Genomic DNA, 18,605 nt, shown 5'->3' on the forward strand with positions numbered 1-18,605 from the left:
TTATTTAGAAGATTAAAATGTCACGGCTGAAAGACTTCTTAGAGATCATCCAATCCCACATTTTATAGATGGGGAAATAGATACAACATAAGGAAGGGACAGTGATTACTGATTATATTAGAATAGATGGACTTAGGTTATAAATAGCAATGTGGAACCAAGAATATTCACATCTTATGCAGAAGGGCTAATAATAATTGCAGATAAGTGAGTCTCTACCAGCAATACAAAATCCAAATAAGGGATGTATATATGATTTGTCATTCAGCTTTTTGCAGTATTTCTCTCCTCCTTTGTCATAAACAATTCAAAAAACTTTAAAAAAAATTGAGACTCTCAAAAAATAGTCTATAGATTATCCTCTACTGAGAATACTTTTATCCCCTGAATGTAATTAAGAATTCTGAATTCTGTTTCACATAGGGCACTTGATTTGTATTCACAACGTCTCCAAATCTGAGAGAGGTGTACTACTGAGCCCTGAAAGAAGCCAAGTCTAAAGGATTCCAGAGGTTGTTCCAAGTGCCTACTGTATCCTCTCAATCCCTTTGTATGTGGGACAAACCCATCAGTCAGCCACATGATGTTCTGAGGTTGAAAGAGAGTTGGATGTCTTTGATGGGATGATGGAACACAAGGAAGAGATAACTCAGATACCTCACTGGGATTGGGAAGTCAGGAGATCTCAACCACCATCCTTGTTCTGCCACCAAGCAGCACTATCACCTGGGCAAGTCCTCGGTGTGGCTTACAGTTGCCCATCTCCAAATCAGGGGACTGGATAAATGCTTCTCCCTGTCCTAAAGCTTCCCAGTTGATTGACTTGTCCTTCAGTCCATCTCCAGAGCCTGCCCTGGTGCCAATTGTTGAGTTCCTTACCTGGTTAAGCTCTCCACTTCCGAAAACTTCCCCATCTTCAAGGCCTTGTGGGCAAGGGCAATGACACGGAAGCCTTGCACCGTGTAATTCCTCAGCTCCTGTGCAAAATTCTTGGGCACTACCAGCAAAGAAGGGAGAAGTGAATGCAGGTCACACTGAAGGTGGCTCAACTCCTACACAAGACTCTGAAATGCAGTCACTGTATCTTGTTTTAACTTTTTCTTTATAAAGATGCTTTAATAGAAAAACTACAACTTCAGTTAAAGGCCACAAATGGCTTCATTAGTATGTTATTTTGACTCTATCTGAAATAAATGCTGAAGATGTGTTGGTTGTCAACTGAGAGTCACATTGACTGGCTGGATTCAGTAAAGGCAGACTTCAGGACTGTCTACCAAAATGAAATGAGGGAATTTGCTGCTCCTCTACATTTGCAGTTAGCAAATCACAGACCAGATCTGGCCCATTGCTTGTTTTTGTAAATAAAGTTTTATTGGAACACAGCCAAGCCTATTTGTCTGTTTATTATCTATGGCTGCTTTGGGGCTACAAGGCAGGGTTGAGCAGTTGAGACAGAGATGGTGTAGCCCACAAAGCCTAAGATATTTACTCCCTGGCTTTTTGCAGAAAAGTTTGCCAATCCATGCTTTAGAAATTGGATGACCCAATGCCAACATTTGTTTATTTTGACATGGTAATCATAACTGATGTTACCATAGCTATAAAATTTTCATGGTTGTGTATAAAGGTATAAGAAAGAACAGTATAATGAGAAGTGCAGTGACTTAGGTAGTGAACCACCTGAGTTCTAGTCTCTATTCTACTGCCAACAATCTCCTTGACCTTGGGTATGTTAGGTCTGTCTTTTGCACATAAATTTTCCCACCCATAAAATGAGGAGGTTGTAGATTTCTATGTCTTCATTCAGCTCAGACTTTCTGTAATTCTCAAATAATTCTGGGGGTGGGAATCTAATTTCAAGGAAGCTCCTAACTCTCTATTTCTTAAATACAGGAACAACAACAACAAAATCACTGAGTATATTAGCATATGTCAAGGATTAGCAGTTAGGACAATAAGAAAAATTGGAATGGCTACCAGATGAAGAAGGGGTGGCAAATGACACCTGAAAAAAAAAATGACAGCCAAGTAGAGACCATCCATCTGTGAAGGACAGAGTTAACAGAAGCCAGAAAGGAGATCAAAATCAGAAAAAGGAGGACTCCTAAGGTAAAAAAGACTCCATGTAGAGAGAGAAGTTAAAACAATCATTTGCCAAATCTAGAATTCTATGCACAACTTGATGGTGATCAGCAATTGTAAGGAGAATATAGATGAAAATCAGGAGAAAAAAGGCCAATTTTATCCAAATGAATTCATTTGAATGCAACAATATTCTTATAAATCTGGGCTGCAGCTTCGAGAGTGTATATGTTTATAAGACTAAGAAACAATTCAAATCAGCTCAAAATCTTGCCCAGAAAGATGAAATTGCTGTGAAAATGATCAATTACCTTGCTCTGATACCATCTAATTGACTCTAATCACTCTTTTTCCCCTAAAAGATTCATCTCTTTTAGATGATGATATTCTCCTTCCATTGATCTGTCTGAGGCCCCATGGATGGTGCCAGCCCCTAGGAGGTGAAAGAGCATCCCTGTCTGCTGAATTAGCCTAGTGCTAGACCTGTCTCTTTAGTTGTTTCTGAATGTTTCTCATTCTCACCTTCCCTGGTTCTCTGACCCCCATGTAGCTCCCTGTTCAGTCCTGATGCTTGTTTCACACCTCCTTTCCTGATGCCCCATTGTGGTTGGGCTTTTCTGCCTGGACCACAACCTGATATTAACTCTGCCTCTGCTTTGAAATTATCACTTCTGCCTTAGCAGATCTACTGAGCCCACTTCCCCCCACCGAGAAAACAACCAACTCCCCATTCATTAGTTTAGGTTGGTTGGCTCTGTGTGTTTGAGCTTTTCTTTCTTTCTTTCTTTTTTTTTTTCTTGTCTTTTTAGGGCTGCACTTGTGGTATATGGAAGTTCTCAGGCTAGGGATCGAATTGGAGCTGCACGGCAGCCACAGCAATGCCAGATCTGAGCCACCTCTTGGACCTACACCGAAGCTCATGACAAAGCCAGATCCTTAACCCACTGAGTGAGGCCAGGGATCAAACCTGAGTCCCCATGGTTACCAATTGGGTTAGTTGCCGCTGAGCCAAAATGGGAACTCCAGCTTTTCAAGTATTTACCTCTTGAAAGGGAAAAGTGATAGTACCTGTTTCAGAACTACAGAACCTGGCCAGCATCTCCGGGGCACCCTTCATGTAGACATGGAAGTGATCCTCCCCTGCCAGCTGGGCCACCACAGACATCCTCTGCAGGCTGGAGGAGAATGGAAACTGGCGCACAATGGTGATAGCTTCCACAGGACTCTGAAAGTGCACAGGGAGAGGGGGGGCTTAAGAAGCTATTAAGTGAGATTTAGTAGATGCTCATCAACAAACAAGGTTTACTCTGCAGTGAGCCCGGTGACAACACGAAATGGTATATTATCACAACATGGATATTTTTCTGGCTGCGTCTAAGGGGATTCCCTCATCAAGTTGTCTGGTGTTAATGAAAAAATGCTGCCTGCTGTATCAGTAAACAAAGGATGTTGCAGCCATCCAGCCATCACATTACAAGAGCCCCTAAGGTGAGTCCTGAGGGAACTCAGGATAGAAACAGGCTACCCGCTATCAAGCAGCCAGCTGCTGCAATCAACCATCCACCCACGCACAGCCCTGCCACAGTGCACCTGAGAAAACTCAGGATAAGAAAGCGCAGGATACTGGTCCCAGATAGGTGAGGTATATATCAAAGAAGAGATTTCAGTGGGTCCAGAATCTTGCATCTTCCCATACGCAGAAAAGCACAAAATTCCCTAATTTGAGATATCTGGTTTTCTTTCATTAATATTTAAGTATTCTTTAAGTAATCTTTTGATGTTCTGACTACCTGGTCTTTGTTGCAAAAATTCCTATATATCCTGGATCCTCCCTTACCTCTTACCTCTTAGAACGATCTGAGATCTGAGATGCTGTGTCCCAAGCTTAAGTCCTCATTGTTGCCCACTGAATAAGATATAATTCTCAATGTTTAGGTTATGCCTTTTTTTTTTTTTTTTTTTTTTTTTTCAGTCAACACTGGCCTCGAGACCCTTCCCTTGGATGCCTGGAGAAATCCTAATTATCTTCCAGGCCAAGTTTACTGATCACTTCCTCTGTAGTATTTCTCTCCTAGAAATGGTGTTTACTCCCACCTCTGGACACCTGCTGCTCTTTCTTCAGTCTTTATTGTAGCACTTGGCACAGTGTATTGCATTTGCACCTGTATTGATTTTTCTATCAGCCCACAGTTTTCTCCAACATACAGACCAATATGCTTAGTTTTGAAACCTTTTATCCCTTAGCACCTAATGCAGGACTTGAACATACATAGGTATTCTGCGAGTGTTGGTTGAATAAATTAATGGATAAATTCAGGAATGAAGGAGTTAGCAAACCAGCTATGGATACCTTTAGGATAAGGCAAAATCACAGGAATATAAAAATACGTAAAAGGGGAATTTCACCAGTTTTAAAGGGAAAGATTTATAGAATTGAAAGATCATACCTGACTGGCTTTTGGTCCTGGTTTTATTATTATGTTTGAAGCTGATATCCCAAATTTGCAGTGGTCTTCATTGCAATCTTCCATTATCTGTTTTAAAATGAAAACATTCCTAAGATTCTTTAGAGAAAAATAAGAAGAAAGAAATCTCTCTCATTTGCATAGCACTTTAATCTTGTCAAAGCCCTTTCACATATTTTCTCTTCTAGGCCAATTATCTTAATACCATCCTTGTCAAATTTCTGTTGTGTTGATTTATATTAAAGACCTTCTTGTAAAATGTCAAAAAGCCAGAATTATTGTGACTGCACTTTAAGGAGTAGTTGATGGAAGAAGCGCTAACTACAGCCCACTGGTTCTTCCTAAAAGGCATGTCTAGTAAATGGATGAGGGTTTAAGTGGAGATTTGCTCTCCAATATTCTTCAGCACATTAGCTCTCAGGTGACTAAGGATTGAGTCCTGAGATAAACACGTAACCATTTCTTATGCTCCATCTATGCTACTAGCCTAATTGGTTAGCCAGAGAGTTACATGTTAGCTGCTAGCAAATTAGAAAGCGCATTTGAAAATAGTTTGTATTCTTTGGATGTTACAAGAGTAGAAGTTACACCATCTGAGAAACCACTATTAAGCTAAAATATGGGAAAGGCAGCCAAATTTATAAACAGTAGAAGTCAGAAAATAGGAGACAACATCTCATCTGGTTTCTGCTCTGTCCCTTACATGTTCAGCCTTGGGGACATCATTTCTCCGAATCTCGATTTCTCCTGAAAAATATTCTGACATCCTTCCTAAGAAGTGTTATCATTCTTATAGTCTATAAAGACATTTTCCCTCCCCCTTATGTTTAGTGAAAGTTTCCTAACAGTCAAAAGGTATATAGCTAGAGACTTTCTCATTCAGCTTTAAACTCGATGAACAATCTTGCACTTTTAGTCTTTGTCTGGGGTGGATAAACTGCTCTTAAAGACAGTTCTTACAGAGCTAATACCATAGACAGATTTATGACCCCACACAAGACCCCAACTTGTATGTTGTTTGTACAAATATATCAAGCCTCCTCTGATGGAGGAGGGGGGCACTGTTAGACCCAGGATCAAAGTCACATAGAACAATAATGACCATGTGTAACTCATCACTGTGTCAGCACTGTGTCAGATACTGGTAAGGATATTGCTTATAATAATTACACAGATTCCTCTCCATTAAGATCCAGGAAAGTGATGTCAGTCTTATCTTCATATCAAGTATTTCTCCACAGCAAGTGCTCGAAGTTTAGCTTACTGATAACAGAAATGTCCCTGTTTACCAGGTTTCCCCTCTTATTACTTTGGCCTCTAGAAGGCTATAATTTTCCTATACTAAATCTTTCAATTAGCTGCTTTGTCAGGTGTTCTTCAAGTCCCCACAATCATTTGTTTTCATTCCTTTACAACTCTGTTTAAATGCTGTCCTGTATTTTATATGTCATTGTCAGGAGCTTTAGAACAAAGGAGTTAATTAACTATTGAATGAATGAAAAGCCTCCATTGTTTGAGCACTTTACAATGCACACAGCCCCTTCAGCCTCACAGTCTCAAAGCTCCAGAAGTGAGGCATTATTATCCAAATGTACAGATGATGTAACAGACCCTGAGTCCTCTTTTGGATTTGGGGTCAGGTGGGGAGAGAAAGGTGGAGTCCAGAGGTTTCCCCACTGTGTCCTGATGGTCACCAGGAGGGGCTTGTACTTTTTCGTTTGTTTGTTTGTTTGTTTTTAGGGCTGTAAGTGCATCATACGGAAGTTCCTAGGCTCTGGGTCAAATCTGAGCTGCAGTTGTGGGCCTAAGCCACAGCCACAGCAGCGAGAGATCCGAGCTGAGTCTACAACCTACACCACAGCTCACAGCAATGACATACCCTTAACCCACTGAGCAGGATCAGAGATTGAACCTGCATCCTCATGGATGTTAGTAGGGTTCGTAATCCACTGAGCCACAACTGGAACATCAAGGCAAGGGGCTTGTACTTTTCTACTCAGCCAGGAAATTGAACCCATTGGATTGAAGGATCTCCAGTTGAGTGTCCAGACCTATACTGTCTAATATAATAGCTACCAGATACCTGTGGCTATTTAAAGTTAAATTAGTTAAAATAAATAAAATTTAAAATTCTGGAGCTCCCGTTGTGGCTCAGAAGTTAATGAACCTGACTAGGATCCATGAGGATGTGGGTTTGATCCCTGTCCTCTCTCAGTGGGTCAGGGTCAGGTATCTGGCATTGCCCTGAGCTGTGGTGTACGTCACAGACATGGCTTAGGTCCCACATTGCTGTAGCTGTGGTGTAAGCTGGCAGCCATAGCTCTGATTCGACCCATAGCCTGGGAAATTCCATATGCCATGGGTGTGGCCCTAAAAAAAAGAAGGCAAAAATTCTGTTCTTCAGATGTATACCTACATTTCATATGTTCAATAGGAAATGTGGCTAATGGCTACTGTGTTGAATAGCACTGCTTTAAACCAGTAATTCTCTGAGGGTGTTTTGTGCCATGTTTTGGCCAGTCAGGGTTTTTGTGGTGAAATGGGTTTAGTAAATATTACATATCACATCCCCTCTTGAATATTTACAATGCACCACAGTGTATTGAAGAAATCCTGTATGAGGCACTTCAAGGCCTCTCCAAGGAGATAAAACTCAAAAAGTCTCTGGCAAAGATAAAAATTTCCAGACCCTTATTGCCCCTTCCGTCCCAGTGCAATTGTGACAGAATTCCCAAGCCTCTCCTGAACAACTTAGCCCATTCCTTCCTGGCCACTACTAGGAAAGGTATTTGGCCCACTCTTCAGCCAGGTGTATTATAAGACGTCTCCTCTCTGTTTTGCCCCTGGGCTATAGAAATTGGCAGGACCACACACTTGGGATCAGCTCTTCCTGATTATTAGAAGGTCATCCTGCTGGCTTAGCAGCATTTCATATCTCAATAAACTCTTCTTTCTCCCCACCTCCCTATGATGGAAAATTCTTTTTCCAACCCACATGCATGGGGCACAATACAGTTAAGAAATTAAATTTGTTTAATTTACCAAATTTATTTGATCATGGAACCCTATCTCATGTTGCACTCATTAATGGAGTGTTTTGGAGCAGAGGTTGGGGAATTCAGGTAGGATCAGACCTACACTTATGTATTGTTATGAATCATCTCTGGGTTGCATTCAAAGTTAGAAAAGCCTTGGCCCTCCCAGTAAGTATGTCTTCAAGTTTTCCTCATTCAGTTGAACCAAGAAACTATTGCCTTACCCAGAAGGTGCTCTCAAACATTTTGAGGTCCAGTGGGTCTCCCTGGATGGTCCCATTGAGGAGGATCAGAGAGTGGCAGCTGGCCATGGCTGCACACAGTGGGCTCCAGGGCAGAGCCTTGCCTGAGGAAAAGCTGTGGACTTCCTGGAAACTGGTAGAGAAGATAACAGTGAGTAGAGGTCGTCAACGAAATGATTTTGCACACTCTGTCCCTAAATCATACTAACATAGGCTTCAATAATACCTAAGCCCTATGCTCAAAACCTTCAATGGCTCCCTATGCCCTGTATGATAAATACCAAGTACTAGGGCCTTTGGTCAAGTTGTCTGCAGCCAGCCCAGATAGTGGCAGAACTTCTAGAAGACGCATTGTGGGAAGGCTCAAAGTTGACATCTGCAAACTCTGCAAAGCTGCCTTAGAAAGCCATACAATCTAGGCAAGAAGTTTCCAGGCTAATGGGGTAGCAGTGGTGGAAAGGAAGCTTACATGCTGGTTCCTTTTTCTTTTAAGAAAAAGCAGGCATCGACTCAGAAACAGTTCTCACCAGTGGGCCCTTTGGCCTTTACCCCTATTTCCTGAAACTCCTGCCATGGACATCCAGCCTCTAAAACTCACTTCTCTCTTTTGACTGTAGACTGGCTTGGCTTACCTTCTCACCGCCCATCTTAGAGCAGAATAATAATTATATTTACTCGTTTCAACTTCTCCCAAAGTTTTGAGTACTAGGAGCAAAGGAAGGAGAGAAGGGAAGGAAACTGTAAACATCCCTTTTCCCTCTCATTGCTCTGGACAACAAAGGCCCTGAGTTTGGACAAAGGCCCTGGCCTGGGTGTCTGAACAGCCAGAAGCAGAAGAACATGAATAGGGCTAGAACTCAGGCAGTTCATTGACACCCAGCCTGGGTGTCCTCTGCAACATCGCACTGCCTGGCACTCTTCCTGTCCCTACCTCTACTCTGGGCTAGCATTTATGTGATTGCCCTCTTTGCTCACTAGTGTCAGCTTTTAAAAAAATGTATTTCTTTTTTTGTTAGTTGATTTACGATGGTGTGCCAATTTCTGCTGTACAACAAAGTGACCCAATCAAATATATATATACATTCCCTTTCTTAAATTATCTTCTGTCGTGGTCCTTCCCAAGAGACTTGATATGGTTCCCTGGGCTGTACAGTAGACTTCATTGCTTATGCATTCTAAATGTACCACTGCCCCCCCCCCCTTTTACTGTCTTTTTGCCTTTTCTAGGGCTGCCTCCAGCGGCATATGGAGGCTCCCAGGCTAGGGGTATAATCAGAGCTGTAGTTGCGGGCCTACGCCAGAGCCACAGCAACACGGGATCCAAGCCATGTCTTCGACCTACACCACAGCTCACAGCAACGCGGGATTGTTAACCCACTGAGCAAGGCCAGGGATCGAACCTGCAACCTCATGTTTCCTAGTCAGATTCGTTAACCACTGCACCACGATGGGAACTCCAACTACTGCCACTTTTTAAACCATGTCTGTAAAAATTCTAGCCATATCCCCTTCAAAACATGCCTCAAATGCTATCTCCTCTAGGTGGTATCCCTTTGTCCATTCATTCTCAAAAACAATTTCTGCCTTTTATCCATTATGTTATTATAAACATTAGGACTGTGTTTTTTTTTTTAATCAAGTATTCAGTTATGTCTTCTCTGTCATCTTATCTCTGCTTTAATCATAATTCTTTTCCAGGCCTGTGTGGTGCACTCATTGAAAGTGGGTACATTTGTACCTTTTAGCCCACTGGAGTGTGAATCCATGAGAGGGACATGGAGGTCTTCCTTTCTGGATTTCCCACCTCATAAGCCACTCTGGAAGTCTATGCAATTTTTAATTAAGCACAGTCCTGATTTCATTCTTTGCTTTTCTGTTTTATTCATTCAACTCCCTAATTGCCCACCTTATTCTTTTGTTTGTTTGTTTTGCTTTTTTAAGGCCACACCTGGGGCACATAGAATTTCCCAGGCTAGGGGTCAGATTGGAGCCATAGCTGCCAGCCTACACCACAGCCACAGCAACTCAGCATCCAAGCTGCATTTGCCACCTACACTGCAGCTCACGGCAATGCTGGATCCTTAACCTACTGATCGAGGCCAGGGCTTGAACCTACGTCCTCATGAGTAGGGTTGGGTTTGTTACTACTAAGCCACAATAGGAACTCCTCATTTACTTATTCTATTCCATTTTTCATGTGGTGGTTAAAGACCTGCTTTCCCTGTCTGATTCTGAACTTAGAACTCATTTAAATTAACAAGTTAGGCAAATGAGGAACTGGTATCAACCAATGATTAAATATATTTTATGTGCGATTGATCCCTCAGCACTGGAAGGATAGGTTGGAGTGTCACCGGAATAGCCACACCAGTAACACATTCCCTCTTTGCTAAAGTGCCTACCAGCTGTCAGCAGCAGGGACAGTCCCCCAGAGGTCCAGCCCATCTTCTGTAAGAGTCCCAGTCTGGAAAATAATTAGAATGGGTTTTAGCAGAAGATTTAGAGATTTTCATTAGATCATGATTTTTCACAAAAAATAAGATCCCAAGAAATTAAAGTTCATCTAGTTGTCCCAAGCAGATATTTCTTACATCAAATAAGTTTATATTTTATTTTTATTGAGGTACAGTTGATGTACCATATTATATGTTACAGGTGTGCAATATAATGATGCACAATTTTTAAAGGTTATATTCCATTTGTACTTATTATAAAATACTGGCCAAGGCCTTATTGGTAAGCACCAAATTTTGAATCGGAGAAGAGTACCTGAAAGAAAGATCCAGAAGATGACAAATGACTCCAAAAGACCATGCCGAAAATTAGGTGAATCAAATCACTAATTATTATAGCATGCAAGTGTTTTGTTTGTGTTTGTTTATTATGGTTTGTGACCATTGTTAAATGAGAGGGACAGTTAATGGAAATCCAACAAGGACCAACTCCGATTTGACTTTTTAATCGGCACTTGTTGTTTTTCTAAAGCAGAGCTTGGAATTTTTTTTTCCTCTGTAAGACTATCTAGTTCACAGTTTGCCATCTGGTTCACAGTTATTTCCTAAAAATATGGGTGACAGGGTGTCTGTCCAGGTTGATCATGAAATGTTAATAGAGGGCTTTGAGACTCTAGGGAGAAGTGAAGTGCTAATAATAAATATTAATTAACACCCAAGAATGGGTTTTACTGTGCGATCCAGAAGAAAATGGTTGAGAGATTTAATTTGCTGTAATGATGGGAAAGACTTTGTCAGTTACTGTAACAGAGAAAGCAAAATGGAAGTGAGTACTATCACAGCACTTTTCATTTGCTCATCGCCTCACACTCAGTTATTAATTGCAGATCCTGCATCTTTACTCAGGAGGCCAAGTGCATTAGGTCTGCTGACAGCACTGTCAAGGTGGAGCGGAGCATTGCCCAAGGCCAGGGAATAGTCTTTCTAACACTGACACCCAGGTCTCTGATGCTCTGTAGAAGACACTAAAGTTTCTAGTTTTCTATCAAATGGTGCTTTCTATCACCACAGCACATCACATTAATATCATGCTTTAGAGTGAAGTGCTGACAATGATTTTGAGTCTTACAACTGCATAAACAGAGCAGAGGCCTTCTCAGGTTAGAGGGGAAATGAGTAATCAGAGACCAGAAGCTTGTAGGGTGGAGAGAAAGAACCAGAATCCAGTTCCTCTGGAGACTCGGCAAAGCATGTAGAAAGACATAAGCCCATAATGGGCTCCTGGATTAAGAAGTCAGGAATATTGGATTCATTAATTTATTTGGACTTCGTGGAGAGCTACAGAGCTTTGTGCTAGTCGTTGAAGAACTGCAATAGCAAAAATAAACAAACAAACAAAACACTATCTGCTTCATTTCCCTCCTGCATTTTATAAGGACCTCAAACTCTGTGTTTAGATTGCAAATGATCTTGAATTGCTCCATTTCAAAAAGACTTTAGCAGCTTCATTGAAATTGAAATGTTCTCCTGATGATTAAATCATGCTTTTATACATCAATGTCTTACACATGAAAATAGAGATATCACAGTAAAACAGATATGGAACCATGTTTTTTCTCTATGTGAAAATGACCCTTGTACAATAAAACTAGCCAAAAATGGGGGGAAAAAACCCTAAATTATAGTTGCTGTTCTGAAGGCAATAAGATAGAAAAAGAAAACTTCTTAGCATAAATACAAGCCCAGGCTTGGATTGAATTGGATAGAAAAGAAAGAGATAACTTGTTTTAGAGAACTTGTAACAAACCAACATAAACTAAAAATATATGGGAACATATATACTCAGAAGCCCAATGGTGAGTATCTTCTCAATTGAAATGATGCTAGATGGAAATGCAATTAATTGTGGAGTGCTTTATTCCAACATCATGTTCGTAGAGTTTTACAATATGAAAGCTAGAAAGAAATGTAGAGACGGTTATAGTTCAACCTTCTTATCTTAAAAGGTCACCAAGAGACAGTGTCAAATTCAGGATTTAGATTTCTCATTTTGCCAATTCTCAGTCAAGAGTTCTTTGCATGATGAGATGCCATGATGCCATATGGAGGTTGGTCAAGCCAGCTATGGAGATGTCCTTAGAACAGTCCAGCAAAGGAGCACATGAAGATGTGGAGGGAAAAGCTCTCTATGGGAAGGAAAATGAACGCCTCTGGAAAAAGGAGTTTTAGAAATAGCTGAATATGTAATAAACTTATTTTATAAATCTCCCTCCTATATTCTCGATACAGGTGAGGTTGGTGGGTAAGTCACAGGAATCCCTGTCAGGGGCTATTCTCTGGCCCTGAATCTAAAAGGAAGCTACTTCTGGAGTTCCCATGTTGGTTCAGTGGGTTAAAAACCCAGCGTAGTGTTCGTGAAGATGTGGATTTGACCCCTGGCCTCACTCAATGGGTTAAGGATCTGGCATTGCCACAAGCTGCAGAGTAGGTCACAGATGCAGCTCAGAACTGGTGTTGCTATGGTTGTGGCATAGGCCTGCAGCTGCAGCTCGGATTTGACCCCTAGCCTAAGAACTTCCACATGCCATAGGTGCAGCTCTAAAAAAGTAAATAAATACATAAATAAATAAAAGGAAGCTACTTTTAAGTTGATCCTACTGGCTTTTTTGCCAAAGGAAACTTGAAAAGAATAGACCTGAAATAATGTAAGTGCTAAGGCATTTGCACCTGGGGACCCTGACTCATCGTGTCTCTCCAGCTTGTCCTCTGCTCTCCATTGCTTCCCGTCTAGGACAATGAGCCACGTCTTCTGTTGTCCCCAGGTAGCCTCCTAACTCAGTCCTAAATCCCTTTGGTCCCTTCTCACAACTTCCCCAGATGGAATAAGTAAAATACACCTATAGAGATGTCATGGGTCTTCTTAGGAAAAGGGAAGGGGAGTTCCCATCGCGCAGCAGAAATGAATTCAACTAGGAACCATGAGGTTGTGGGTTCGATCCCTGGCCTCCCTCAGTGGGTTAAGGACCCGGTGTTGCCATGAGCTGTGGTGTAGGTTGCAGATGCAGCTCAAATCTGGTGTTGCCATGGCTATGGGGTAGGCTGGCAGCTGTAGCTCCGATTTGACCCCTAGCCTGGGGACCTCCATATGCCATAGATGCAGCCATAAAAAGCAAAATCAAAAAAAGGGGGGGAGGGAAAGGCCCCCATTCTCCTCCATCACCAGACCCGGCTCCTTAGCTTGGCACCTCAGGCCCTGAGCAGTTGGGCTTCTCCACTCCAGCAGCATCCCTGCTCCACAGCCACAGTCTCGCCACCTATGGTCCTGCTCCCCAGCTGCTGTAGCCTTGGTGGCCCTGTGCTTCTGAGCTGAACCTCAGACCCATTCTGTCTGACGACCAAAGCCATAGCTCAAAGGTGACCTGCCTGTGTCAGGGAACTGCACCTCCGTGCTTGATTCACTCTGTCTTCACCATGCATTTCACTGCATTTTTATCATCAGAGCTTTCCTTTTAACCTACTTCCTTAGCTAGATCGTGAGCTTCTCAAGAGCTAGGGACAACTCACTAATGGGACTCTATCAACAGGGGTTACGTAAAAAGTTGCAAAGCTTTTATCAATTATTTGCATGCAGATGAACCAAAGACCTGGAGGGGCCAGGCCAGGCCCACTGCAGGAGAATCTGTACACTGGGCACCAGAGCTGAGGGCAGCCTGACACTGTAGCCCCACCAGGTCTACAGGAGACCCACAAGGAGGGGTCCTGGGATCCTTGGGGTCCCCCCAGTCTGAATATACTCCCTTTCTGCCACCCTTCCAGGGAGCTCGGCATGGACAACCTGTCCCAGTCCCAAGTCCTGATAACCTGGGAAGCAAAAGAGAAAAAGCAGTGGAGGAGAAAGAAAAATGCTTACGTAAGCCCTGGACAAAGCCCTTTGGGGAATAGAAATATTCCTCATAATTTTTTTTTTGACTGAAAAAGCCAGTCAATCAGAAACGTTATCAGGATAAGAGATTATTTTGAAGCCCCAAACAGACAAAAAACATGAACTTTCACCGGGAAGAAATTCATGATGTGATGGCTAAACCACTTCCTCAGGGCCCAGGAAAGGGGGCTTCTAGAAGGGGGTCCCCAGCCTCGGGGCTCCCATCTCTCCAGAGAGGGTGCTGGACTGGATGGTCTCTGAAGCCCTTCCCAGCTAAGCTGTGTCTCAAAATCATTAACCTACAACCCAGAACGTGTAGCTCCTACTTTGTCAAAGCACACGAGGTTGATCTGCCCGCACATATTGATTCTCTGGGGGGAGATACAGAAGATGTTCTTCCTCTTCAGCCTCTTCTGTGCATACACGATGCCTGTGGTCAGGGCAGCTGGCAGCACGGGAGGCACAGTCACGGTGAGGAGGAGCAGGGCCATGGTCACAGTATCTCTGGAAGAGACCTGGGGAGGGGAGGGACATACAGGTTAGCCTGGCAGGGCCAGCCGGCACCTTCTTGGCACCTTCTTGTGCTGTGCCACTGACGCTCTGGAAGCTCAGCATAGCCAGCTGTCTTGGCTGTGCCTGGGAGCTCAGCTAATTGTCTCCCACTGCAGAACAAAGGAGACCCCAGATCCCTGCTCTGTGTCCTGCTGCCCTTCCTGACCCTGCTTCTCTCCACTGAGCAACCCTCCCCTCCACCCAGAGTGCCACCCCCTCTCTGCCCACCAGACTTCCACATGCCCTCTGGACTCCCAGGCACCAGGACTAGTCTTTTTTTTTTTTTCTTTTTTCTTTCTAGGGCCACACCTGGGGCATATGAAAGTTCCCAGGCTAGGGGTCCAACCAGAGCTGCAGCTTCAGGCCATAACCACAGCCACAGCCATGCCAGATCCAAGCAGCATCAGCAACCTATAGCACAGCTCATGGCAATGCCAGATACTTAACCCACTGAGCGAGGGCAGGGATTGGACCCTCATCCTCATGGATACTGGGACTAGTCTTGAGGTGTAACAATTCACACATGGTTTGACTGTTGGTTTATGAATCTCCCTCCCCACTCGCCCACAAACTCCCTGGTGTGGCAGCTATGCCTTCTTCATCTCGGAAGTCATCTTGGAATTCATCTTCCTCATCTCCAAATGCAGAGCCTTGCACAGTTCTGATGCAGAGAGGACGCTCAGCACATGGTTGGAATGCATGGAGATGCAATAAAAATTAGCACCAAGATTCTGTCAAGATCCCAGCATGTATTACCTGCTCTGAGGAAGCCAATAATAAAAATAGCTTGCTCTCGCTGGACCCACACCCTGGGACAAGCACTGGGTACACACACTATTTAGTTACTCCTCACAACATTGTGATGCAAATACTGTTACTTTCTCCACCCAGCAGAAGAGGAAATCAGGATTTAAAAAATTTTCCAAGACCATGTGCTAGTTAAATGGTGAGGATGTAGATCCGCATCTGTTCAACTCGAGGGCCCAAATCTGTGACCAGGGTGTTACAGTATCGAGCCAGATCTCATGGCGTCAGGACGCAGGCAAATCCACAGAGGCTCACAGGACTGACAAGAGGGGGGCCAAGATCAAATCATAGGGTTACTTGTTTTAATTTTCCCATGCTCTATTAATTAATGGCTTTTCCTCTACAACCTGGCATAGGCTTTTTAAAAAAAATTAACCATAATTTTTGGAGTTCCCATCATGACTCAGTGGTTAATGAATCCAACAGGGAACCATGAGGATGTGGGTTCGATCCCTGGCCTCACTCAGTGGGTTAAGGATCCGGCGTTGCTGTGAGCCGTGGTGTAGGTCGCAGACATGGCTCAGACCCCGCATTGCTGTGGCTGTGTCATAGACCGGCGGCTATACCTCTGATTAGACCCCTAGCCTGGGAACCTCCATATGCCACGGGAGTGGCCCTAGAAAAGGCAAAAAGACAAAAAAAAAAGTTAACCATAATTTTAGCCATCATTTCTCTGTTCAGTATTAGAAACGTGGATTCAATTCAGTAACAATGGCTGCTAGATGCATCTTTGGTCCAATTCTAGTTTATTACAACCACAGCCTGCTTTTCCCAACCACAGCCACAGAGGAGTTTTAACCCGGAGGACTCATCCCTGCCTAATGCTGGGTCAGTGCAGACTGAAGTAGCCAACAGGTCTATGGGTTCGGCCCTATAGAAAGATGGGATCAGCAATGAGGATGTAGCTTTGGTGTGTAATGGATGTTGAGTCCTGCCCATAAAACCAGTATGTCCAGTCACTGCCAGGGCTTCCTTGTCCATGGGAGAGGGCTCTTTATTTTCCTGCTCAGTTCTCCTCCTCCCCAGATGAAACTGGCACACTTCCTCATATTCCATCCCTACTGGCTTTGATATTTCAACTCGCTCTTTCCAGGCTCCGTATGACTGGCGCCAATGTGCCCTGGCTTCCCCTGCCCTCACTTCCCCCAGGTATGCTCCCTGGGAGCTTATTTCAGATGGCAGTGCCTAAACACAGAGCTCAAGTTTGAGTATGAGCATTACCTAGAAATTCTTGTGACTGTGTTTTAGCCTTCCCCTGCCCAACACACACATATTTCTATGCCATCACTGATGCCATCACTGATGCCATCAGTTTGTACTTTATAAATAGACCACCCACCCCCAGTTGCATACCTAAGTTTGGATCCTTTTGTTCACAAAATTTTATTCTTCCCTATAAGCCACACACGCTAAAAACCTAGCATGTCTTACAGAAGAGGCCACTGGCTTCATAACTGAATCAGACTCTCAGGACCAGAAAGGACCTCAGAGATCATTTGTGACAACTCTTTCCATTACAGCCGTCACAACTCTTTAGAGAGACATCCAAATGAAATCAGACATCCTGAAGCTTAAAAAGGGAAGTAGGGATCCATGCAGTCATTTAATTTCATCTCAGAATCTAACAAGAACAGAGGGAAACTCATTGACTACATGGTGTGTTGGGATACCTTCCAGAGAGTGTACACACTCAAATACTTCAAACACTCTCAAATAGTCCACACTTCTAGGCATGGCATCCAGGATCCCCTTCAATCTGATCTACTCCTACTTTGCTAGACTTATTATTTATTTATTTATTTATTTATTTGGTCATGCTCATGGCATGTGGAAGTTCCTGGGCCAGGGATCGAACCCATACCATGGCAGTGACCCAAGTCACAGCAGTGGCAATGCTGGATCCTTAACCCACTGAGCCAACAGGAAGCTCCCAAGACTTATCCCTTAAATGATTGCAGGTTCCAGAATCCCCATGTGCTCTACTTACTTTGCATTTTGTTCATTCAAATGAGTGTGTCCTTCCTGCTTTCTGATCTGATTGACTGAATCCTTCCTATCTGATAGGCTTGAGAAACATTTATTTCCTCTGAGGTTATTTAGGCTTGGGTATCACAAATGCCACACATACAGTAACCCCTCACTCCCAACCAAGCGGTGAACGGAGCCATGAACATTACAACTTTTCATAGCTTCATCTTCCAATACAATTTCCACTAATTCAATGTGGTTATTTAAATTTAAATTAATTACAAGGAAGTAAAATAAAAAATTCATTTCTTCCATCACACTTACTACACTTCAAGTGCTCAATGAACACATGTGATTAAGGGCTACCAAGTTGGACAGTGTAGCTATATAGAATATTTTCATCATCCTGGAAGCTCTACTGGATGGCATTGATTCCAAATGATGGGATTAAGGTAACCTTATCTAACCCTTTTGAGTTATGTTAAGTTCCTTGAGAAAGCTATGCTATTCAAATGCCTTACCCCAAGTACTTACTCCATGGTACATATATACCCCCAGGGCATAGAAAAAGCCCATGACTCCAAGGAAGGCCAGACACACTATGAACTTGAAGGCATCACTGTATAGTTTGAAGTTCAGAGGCCGAGGGTAGAGGATGGATCTCACCAAGTCTCCTTTGGCTGTATTGTAACCTACATGAAGATAATTACAAGTGGAGTAAGGTCCTTTAATACAGTTTCCCCTAAAACAAACAAAAAAAAATGGTTTGCACTGAATTAAGGATTGGTTCACAGAGTCATTAGAATAAGGAATTAAATCAGCATGCTGTGACCTAACAGAGTATTTACATTTATTGTTCTTTCAAGTTGTCAGAAATGGTCAATGGTGTTCACTTAGGCCTGCTCCCTTTCTCTTGCTTTGGGAGTCAGTGCTTCAGTGGCTCACACAGTGTAGCCCCCCACCTCTCCATTCATGCACGGGGTTGAGGAAAAGAAGACCAAGAAGCTGATGAAGACCAACGGGAGCTGCTGAGAGAAGACTTCAAAGAACAAATGTGTTGAAAATAAGAGAAAATTCAG

General features: G+C 43.0%; 1 protein-coding gene across 4 annotated transcripts in view; it reads right to left on the reverse strand.

Moving 5' to 3' along the window:
- The window catches only part of ATP13A5 (ATPase 13A5), a 113,397-nt gene that overhangs the window by 42,408 nt on the left and 52,384 nt on the right, over positions 1–18,605 (reverse strand). For all 4 annotated transcript variants that reach the window (XR_014824551.1, XM_005670077.4, XM_021070061.2 and 1 more), the window contains 7 exons: positions 18,061–18,218; positions 14,526–14,714; positions 10,227–10,288; positions 7,807–7,957; positions 4,530–4,616; positions 3,151–3,307; positions 880–997 (listed from right to left, as the gene is read on the reverse strand). Coding sequence is in view for 3 of the 4 variants with exons in the window: in XM_005670077.4 (XP_005670134.1) it covers positions 880–997; positions 3,151–3,307; positions 4,530–4,616; positions 7,807–7,957; positions 10,227–10,288; positions 14,526–14,714; positions 18,061–18,218 (922 nt within the window). In the remaining variant the exon portion in view is untranslated. The remainder of the gene's footprint in view (positions 1–879; positions 998–3,150; positions 3,308–4,529; positions 4,617–7,806; positions 7,958–10,226; positions 10,289–14,525; positions 14,715–18,060; positions 18,219–18,605) is intronic.

The sequence above is a fragment of the Sus scrofa genome, chromosome 13 (assembly GCF_054392235.1).
Source record: "Sus scrofa isolate SSC_HxYL_T2T_F1_AM1 chromosome 13, Sscrofa_HxYL_maternal_Yorkshire_Landrace_v2.0, whole genome shotgun sequence".
NCBI classification, from domain to species: Eukaryota; Metazoa; Chordata; class Mammalia; order Artiodactyla; family Suidae; genus Sus; species Sus scrofa.